This window comes from Danio aesculapii, chromosome 22 (assembly GCF_903798145.1).
Source record: "Danio aesculapii chromosome 22, fDanAes4.1, whole genome shotgun sequence".
NCBI lineage: Eukaryota > Metazoa > Chordata > Actinopteri > Cypriniformes > Danionidae > Danio > Danio aesculapii.
Genome location: NC_079456.1, coordinates 11,130,876 through 11,140,692, shown reverse-complemented (window position 1 = coordinate 11,140,692; position 9,817 = coordinate 11,130,876). Strand labels below are relative to the sequence as shown.

Here is a 9,817-nt window from a genome sequence, read left to right as displayed (position 1 = left end):
AAAAGCCTTTGTTGAAAGACGCTGGCTGGAAGTAGCCTAATGTTTTACGAAAAATTAACAGTTTGAGTTACTAAAATGCTATTCAGTCCTATATGAGACCCCAGAACGCAAATAAATAGCACAATATTTTGGAGATTTCTAAAGATTGAGATTAAGCTGAATGAATAAGCTCTCTATTGATTTGATTTCAAGAGTTGGCACTTAGATATTGCTTGATTACTAATTGCAGGTTTGGCATGCTGTGCCGGGAGATAATTGAGCCCAGGGCCCCCGCCTGGTCAATTAGCATGAAAGGGTGTCTAAGATCAGGTAGGTCTCAAGAGCTCCCCCTGGTAAAAGAGTAAAAGGAGGAGATGGGGTGGACGTAGGGATTCTTCAAACAAAGATAAGGCAAGTAAGGTGAAATGGGCTATTTATTATAGGCTTTGATTAATCTGATTGGTTTATCAATGATTGCAGATGAGAGACCAGCCGCGATCAATCATATCACGTGCGCCTCTCCAAAATAGTTTATAAAACTTCACTTGATAGGATAACAATAATTGGCCGAGATACAACTATTAAAAATATGAATAAATATGAGTTAATAAAAAATTAAGGAGAAAAATTACCTTTTAAGATGTACAAATGATTTCTTATATTACTAATCAAAATTAAGTTTTAACATTTACAAAATATCTTTATGGAAGATTATCTTTACCTAATATTCTAATGATTTGTCATACAAGAAAATGTTGACCATTATTAACTATTTTCAAAATATAACCACACAACATATGTTTTTTTTGTGTGTGTTCCAGGGTCACCTATGTGATTCAAAATGGTTTCTCACATCTTCATTTGTAAAATCTATCCATAATCTTGAAATTGTGCACAGTTAAAAGGCTTCTCATCTACATGTTAAAAGTGGCTAATGATTAATCTATCTTGCTTGTATATGAGAACTAATCAATATCCAAATCCTTTATTTGAGAATAAGTTGCAAAAATGTCTTAGATATTTTTCCATCCAAATATGCAAATTAGATGTAAACATAAAACATTTGCAAATAAAGCTTTTCATCCAACACTCAAAAAAATGACCCTTGCTGTTTGTTCAAGCTACTTATTTAAAATTGAGCTGAAACAACACAAATCTTGAGGTTTTTTTTTTTTTGATACAACTTAATTGTTTTATGTTCAATCCACGTAAATTTTTAAAGACTGATAAGTTAGCTTAATTCGTTCAAGTTGTTCCAACACAAATCAATAGCATTTTTTTTGACAGTGAACGAGTCAAAGAGCACAATTTGTCACTTCCTGATAAACTGGCACTAAATATAAAAATAATAAAGTAATTTGCTGTGGTAGGAGAAGCCAGTGTGGGCCTTTTTTCCGTATATAATAAATTACTTGTGCCTCAGAAGACAAAAATTAGTGCAATGAACGCACAGCTTTTAGAGGTGTGAGACGCTCTCTTTGGCATTACAGATGCTCAAGACAGTTCTGGGGGTAATAATATTGAACCACTTTGATGACAGACTTTGGAATGACCAAACTACATTTCAGATGTGTAATGTGGTCGGTCCACTGGTTTGTCCATTAATGCCATCTCGTAGCACCCATTTTTGTTATAGCATGACCTCTGTGTTGGGTAGTTACTTTTGAAAGTAATGCATTACAATATTGAATTACTTAATAGAGGTGCTCTGCAATTAACAACACTCTATAACCTACACCTACCTTTTTTACCTTTTAAAAAATACACATTAAAAAATATATATTAGGATAATGTTATCTGAGAACTTCCTGACCCCAGAGTTATACATGCCGTATATACAGTTTATTGAAAGTTTAAAGCGATACGTTTGCTACTTTTGTACAATTTGTCTTAAGTAAAATCACTGTCCATTGAGACGATCATCCCCTTTTCTTTGATGTTGTCAAAATAATGAACACATTACTACATAATCGATTGACTATGTTAATTTTAATTCACCAATTTATTACTTAAAAGCCAATTAATTAATCTAAAAAGTAGTGTGTTACATTTTTTAAAATAGGAACTCAAATATTACTTATTTTTTAAAAGCAATGTTTAACTTTACTAATTACTTAGAAAATATTATTATGTAACTCACGTTAATGCGTTACTCCAACACTGCATGACCTATTAAAATAAAATCGCATTATGCGCATGCTGGAATTTATTAGGTAAACGTGTTTCTATCATTGGTTATGCATAATTTTTCTTATAGTATAAAAGGTTTATCCTACTCAGTAGTGCGCATAAATATATTTAATGCGCATCTTAGACATTTACGCGCATCTTGGCATTTTGTATTTTGCATCCCAAAATGAGCATAAAAACAGGCGGATGGAAACCGATCTCGTGTCTCTCATCGGTTGCGATGCATTTTAATGCACGTTTTATAAATGCAGCCCCACAAATGCAAAAATGTTCTCAGTTGGTTCATGAACGGGAGGCTGCATCCTGTCTACTCATTGATATATTCTAGGTGTCAAAACTATTGAATTAAGAAAGACAATTAGATCTAAGAGGAATCAAAACATTTGATAATAACTGTAAATAATTTCTGAGACTGTGAATTATCTTCATTTCGTCTTAAGCCGAGGTTGCACACACAGCAGTATACAACATAAACCGCCATGAGTTTAATGGCAACAACATTATTATGGCTGAACACCATTGTTCAAAAAAAAAAAACAATTAAACGTACTAAGTGTATTAACCACAATACGCAATACATCAACCAAATAACATCTGGCAAGTTCATTAGCCAAACAGCAAGTCATTTATGGTTGCTGAGCAACTTGGCATATTAATATTAAATATAATTTGTTCAGTTTTCTGCTGTTGAAAACTGCTTTGAACGTGGCTCTTTCATTGATTTTAACATAAATGTTCTATAACAGCATTCAAGATCATTATCCGTGACAATATTTAATCCTGCAGATGTCGTTGAACCATAAACAGTACATTGCTTATTCCAAATGGCATCACAGAAACTCCAGAAATCCACGCCAAATATTTCTCAAACATATTTTAATTCACAACTTGATAACAGTAACTAAAGATACAACACTGACATTTACAGCTTTTGAGTGTCACAGATTCAATGGGGTGAAAATAAAGAATGATTCAAAAGGAAAAGAAAATCTGCTTGAAGTTTGAGAGTGGATGAAAGATTTAACAGGACTCAAAACGTAAAATTTCTAACAACATTTCGTTTAACGTTTGCCTCGTGGCACCAATAAACTGCTGCACTGCCATCATCTACTTTAGCCTGAAAAAAACGAAACAAAAACAAAGAACCACAGGCCTTAAGAATGTCAAATGCGAACTCAATTCTCACAGATCTCTTCCTCCAAATATTCATTCTGTCGTGCCCTAGAAAGACAGCGTAATGCATATGAATCATGAACATCCTCAACAAATGAATCCTGGCAAGAGAAAATTGATATTGTGAAGATATAACGAATGCATTTAGCTTTTTTCAATTTGATACTACCTTCAAGACTGGATCAAAATCATTTTCGGATTCAGGTTAAACATGTCAAAGGTAATCCAAGATGGTCGTAAATGATCAAACATGACCTCCTGGATGAATGGAATGAACAATATACATAATTAACTGCAGGATGAATGACAACAGCATTTTCCCATTCAAGTGTCTGAGGTACGTTCAACCAATGGACGAACAGGTCCACTGCTTGACGGGATGACGAGAACTCTTGCAAGACTTGTGGTCATGGCACCAACAAAACTTTAAAGAAACAAATACCGGGGTTGGCACATTCAAAGGAACAGAGGAATTTATGAGAAGTGGAGTGCAGAAACAAGTACATTGAGATGAAGAAAATAAAAGTACAAAGATTCAGTTATTTTTCACTCTTAAAGTATAAGGCCATTTATTTTGCCCTGAAATTAAATTAATATGCAAAAAAGTGCCCCCAATCTGAACATGTTAGAACCTAAACAAAAATATCATATGCAGTCTATGCCGGCAGACTAACATATTACAAAACTGATGATGTCTAAAAACTTGGGCGACGTTGACATCAACAGGATCCAAGGACGTAGAAAAACCATAAAGACCAACTTAGGTTAGGCTATTGTTGTCTTTTCAAGCAGTAGCATGTAAGAAATCACTCTACAACTTCAGTCTGTTCCCATGATCCAGTAAGACAGCAGTCCATGCCCATAGTATTCCAACAAAAGGAGCATCCCGGGAACTGCATAGTCATAAATAAGGGTTTGTTCATCAGTCCAATCCTTCAGAAGTTAGATAAAAAGACACAAATTATAAAATAAAAAGGTAGGTTGGGATGTGTTGGGGCAACAAAATACTGTGAGAGCAGGAACAAAAAAAGCATCCCATCTTTGGATTATGATGTCAGTAACTACTTGACGATAATGCAAAATTTGGAGGTAACTGCAACGCTCCCATCCAGAGTTAACCTAGGGTTGTTTCCAAAAAAACTCAACTCTCCCAAACAAAAAAAACTTAAGAGAAAACGAAACCGAATCCCCAGCAAGAGTCTATACAGAGTCAACAAGGGGATGGATCTGTATCACAGGCGACAAGTTCACTTGCAAGATTTTCTGTGCCTTCCTCCTCAACTCCTCATCTGTGACTGAATCATCTACTTTTATTACCTTGCACTCGAGACCATTGTCATTCAGTCTAGAAACATCTTGGCCATTGGTGAGTGCCGACTGGGACCAGTTGAAGCTTGGGAAATGGAGTCTCCTTACTGAACCATTGTCCAGACCACTGGCCATCACATCAGGTTTACCTGACACTGCTTGGATATTTTTATAAATGCTACCATCTTTAAGACCGAACCCATTTTGGCAGACCACTGGGGCAGAGTCTCCAATGAGGGCATCTTCTACTTTGAACGGACATGACAAAACTCGTTTGTTGTCCAAGGCAACTACGTTTGATATCTGACTGCCGTTTTCTGTGGGAGAATGTGGAATCCCAGAGAGATCCGGTGGACGTCCCAGAGCAAAACTGCTTTGCGAATCAGCACCAAAGTGAATCTGCAACCTCGCAGTGTGGCCTCCAGTCAACCCCTTTATGTTTGTTAGCTTGAGGCACTGCTGTGCTTGAACAGAATGTTTATCTAGCCTTGTCGACGCAGTGTTCCGCCTAAGACGGTCCACCGAGAGATTCGTCAGCAGGATCTTGGGTTGGTTTTGGAGAATGTCCTTTTCTGCTCGAGTAAGCATCGAGTAATTTACATCCTTGGACTTGCCCAAACCTTTGCGCCCTCCCCGCTTCTTGCTAGGTTTCTGCACTCTCTGAACCTTGGTAGTGCTAATCCTGGAGGAAATTGGCTCCGTAGTGCAAGATGTGTATCCATACACATCTTTGCTTCGCAGAATCACAGGTTTCGCTCCCTCTTTCCTTAGCTCTTGAAGAAAGGAAGCCATTTGTCTCTCTGTGTCTGTCAGGTCCTTGGACATGGGGTTAAAGACCCTTAGGGCCTCTTCAAGGGCAGTTTGTCCAGCTGGGGCAAATCTGGCCCAGGAATGGACTACCTTCCCCATGCCCTGATCTTCACAATTCATGGTGCACCTTCACAGCTGGTATGCATAAGGACTTCAGGTGTCTGTGAATATGAAAAGGATATTAGCAAGATGATTTATAGAAGTACATATGAATTACAGTTTAAGTGTCTAGTATGAAAAATACTAAGTCAAATGTTAATTCTGCATCACCAGCACCAAAAAGATTAACACATTTTTGAGCTTTAAACAAGATTATCCCAATTGCAGTCCTATACCAAACACAGAATTGGTCAAGGTTTTTACTTTGGCATACTCAAAGTAAAGAACAGTAGACAGCCTTCTGTAGATGATATGTAAATAATACAACACAAATAGTCCAACCAGGTTGGCCGTACAACAACTAATTGTTTGTCTGAAAATCTTGTAATGATTGCATCTACTCGCACTAAAATCCTCAAGCAAGTTTTGCCTAAAGAAGTCTGGATCTGCCTAATTGCCTTTATCTGTTTTAGGTCAAAACAGTGCCATATCATATCTCAACTAGACAAAACATCCTGGTAAGGCAGTTTGGGCAAAAACTTAAACAATTTTGATATTTTCATTAATACTGAATGGATCTAAATGGATTTCTTGACCAATATATATTTTAAGCTTTTGTCCCATTGTTAGGTATAATGGTTTTTGATTCACAACTTTTTTTTTTTAAATATAGTTTCAACAAGCCATCTAAAATTAGTCTTGATCGATTTGTATCAATATATCTTTGTTTATTGTACATCTTTGATTCTGACATCATTAACCAGAAATGACCTATAAATGGTTGGTATTTGTACTCATTGACTACATTACAAACTCTGTGGATGGATAAGTATTGTGAAGAACTCCGATGAAAACATTTGGAGGAACACTTTCACATGTCGGGATTTACATAATATGTGTGTGTGCCGGCACTCACCGGCTGCTTCACGTGCACACGCGTCAAGCAATTGGAGTTTGAAGGTAAACAAACAACGGCTTATCATAAGCATTTTATCGATATTTTTTACACAGTTGGCATTAAGAAGGAACACAGAAACATTATCTGACTAACATCTAGCAGCTAAAGGTCTATGGAAAAATATTCAACGGCTTTTATTTTTGGAAACAGCGTGGATGTGAATGCGTTTAAATATTTTGATTGGCTGGAGTACACGTTCTACGTTCACACAGCACACATTCGGGCAAATTACCGGTAATGTTACAACTCCTCTTTCTGTAAAATTGGAACGAATTTACCAGTATTTTTTAAAAAGGGCCTGTTCACACATACAGACCTTTCCGGAAAATTGTTGGTAATTTTCCGGAAAGGTATGTATGTGCGAAAGGGGCTAATGTCGATTTCCAGCTAACTAGGGTAACCGTGAACAATCTGCTCACAAAAAATTAACTTGTGGGTATTTTTTTACATGAGAGGTCGTTATACTACAAAAAAAGTTTCACAGCTGTCAAAATGGTTTTCACTTTAATCTGGCAAAAGGACTTATCAACCTGAGAGTTTTTATTCTGCACAGACCTGGAATGCACAGAATTGTTGGTCACCAAATTTATTGGATGAAAAGCGTTCAGCGGACTGATTTCACTCTTCCTCCAAGTAGGGCTGGGCGATTCTTTCGATTTTTCAGATTAATTCGAATTTACGTTTTAAGACGATTTAATTTTTCATTAAATCGAGGTATCGCGATTTTTTTTAAATAAAACTATTAGGTACAATATAAGAGGCAATATTGTCCGACCACATGATGGCGCGCCTAATTAGCCGTTCACTTGTGAGAGTACGGTGCTCTATGAAGGAATGTAACAGAGAATGTTATGGCGGCAAATCAATGCCAATATTAATCGAGCGCAGCGGTGATGTTTGCGCGCGAGGAGAAGTGAACCGTGAGCAGATTACAGATCTACACGCGAGAAAACTACAGCTCGCGAGCGCACAGGGGATCTTCACGCGCGCGCTCAACTGATCCAGCGCGAAGAAAACAAGTCCCGCGCGCGCACCTCATCATCTGTGCGCTATGGCGAGTGGATAGTGCCACTTCTCAGCCTCACATGGAGAAGGAGAAGGAGCAGTCGACCCTAACGTCGCCGCCTCAACGTGTCGAATTTTGAATAGGAGTGAATGGGAGGGCAGACGTCAAGGTAGCGGCGACGACACGGCGACGTCATATAAAAACCATTTTAGGCGGCGACGTAGCGGCGACGCACTTAAGAAAATTGCAAAAAAAATTGACGTGTATGATACGTCTTAACTAAGTACGCCGCCTCACATGACGTCTCCTAAGCATGACGTCTCCTAAGCACGCCGCCTCACACGACGTCTCCTAAGCACGCCGCCTCACATCGCGTGTCCAAATAAAGCTTCACTTTACCAAATAAAGCATTACCTAATGCCTGAAAACAATATCTATGTTCATATCATAGTTTATTAATCCAAAAGTTGTGATTGATTATAAAAAACACCCAACTTCTCTTTAATGGCTGGTTTGTAAACCATGCAATACATCATTTAGTGTTAAAAAATTTAATCATTAACAAAGTATGAAATTATTAAGCATATTATACATGTGTTTTTACGTTATACGGTATTTGTAGTTTAAACTGCTTAGAATGTCTATTCATGTAAAGTTAATGCTTAAATGATAAACTCTATTTGCTGATGCTTAATAGCTAATTAGTGTAGTTATTATTCTAAAGTGTTACCAAATTAGTAGCCTATTAAATTGCAGGAATATTTTATAACACATGCTAATGAAGAAACATAACATAATAGGGCCAGTTAAGCCAGGCTTATGGTTTAGCTGCATTGGATATATGTGAAGGTCAATTTCATGTTCTTAACCACCTGAGATCGCTGTATACATAAATTATACACGAGCAAATTATGTCTTGAAATGGCTTATTATGTGTCAACAAATGAGTGTCTACACTCATTAAAGGATCATTTTCTAGTCTACTTTAAGGCTTTGTTATGCAGGTTTCAAGGCAAGACAAGTTTATTTTAATAATACAACTTTTAAAATAGTCATTTAAAGTGCTTTACATAAACAAGAATAGCCTAAAAGAAGCAAGTAAAAAACATAAAAACGACAAAAATATATAAATTATTAAAAACAGATTAAATTGTGTTCCATTTGAATGTATCACTTTCAGAATGATACAGAAATCTGCATTCTGACCATGAGAATTCAAAGTAAAAAAGGCAAAATAATTTTTTTGGGTGTTGTAATATTACAATGCATTGTTGTTAATTGGTGTATATCAAGATGTAGGCTAATTTCAATATAAACAGTAATCAACAATTTATTACTTCATGTGGGCAGCTTCAACTAATATGTTATTCTATTGTTTAGTCTTATAATTTATGGTTTAAATATAAAATGCAATATACAATTTGTAGAATATTTTAAAATATATTTAAAATGACAGGTATTTTGATAATATCATGTGTATTATTATGTGAATTATTGTTTTTGTTGTAATTATTATGCAGTTGTAATTATTATGCAGTATGACTAATTTCTACACTTTTGTATTATCAAAACTCGCATCAAGTCAAGTATTAGACAAGTGATGTTGTCCTCCCTAGCTTAGTGTATTTAAATGAAAAAGAGGAGGACCTCCAGGAGTACAATGTATGTGTCTAAAAACACATCTGTAAGAAATTGTATGTTTATACAATCTCACTTGGGTATGCCTGATATAGCATAGACTTAAAACTTTGTTCTGCTGCTTTTGGCTTCCGCATCACAACTTCATCCATTGGTTCAGGACGAATTACTTGGATGACATTTTTGTTACAGACACAGGTAAGTTTTTATATTCAGCCAATAAGTCATTAATACACAAATTAAATAAATACTTTTAGCTAATGCCAAGACTGTCGTCTAAAAAATAAAACTATTTCCATGAAAAAGATACATTTTGATGAAATATTCAAACTTTATTACAGTGACACCTACACTACAGTAAACTCATATCTTTTTATTCTTTTCAAATCATGTGTAGTGAAATGATTATATAAAATGTGCACTAAGAATCTTGCTTTGATTAGACACCTTAACATTGTACTTGGTCTGTGCCATGTGTGATGGCACTGGTGCATAATGGTGGCCCCGTCTTTACTCATGGTGCTTTAGTTCAATTCCGTTGTGAAAAAGTATTGTTGATGGTTCATGATTAAGCTTGCTTTCATATACAATATACTTAATGCAAGTAATCTAAATGCTTTATAGGAATACATTTGATTTTTTCGAGTTATTTTACC

The 9,817-nt window shown here is 36.1% G+C and overlaps 1 protein-coding gene across 1 annotated transcript in view; it reads right to left on the bottom strand.

Annotated features, from left to right (window-relative positions):
* Positions 1–3,028: 3,028 nt before the first annotated feature.
* ccdc71 (coiled-coil domain containing 71) overlaps positions 3,029–9,817 on the bottom strand; it is a 31,527-nt gene continuing 24,738 nt past the window's right edge. Inside the window, exon 2 of the mRNA XM_056448021.1 lies at positions 3,029–5,621. Within this exon, the coding sequence (XP_056303996.1) occupies positions 4,543–5,580 (1,038 nt within the window). The 5' untranslated portion in view covers positions 5,581–5,621 and the 3' untranslated portion in view covers positions 3,029–4,542. The remainder of the gene's footprint in view (positions 5,622–9,817) is intronic.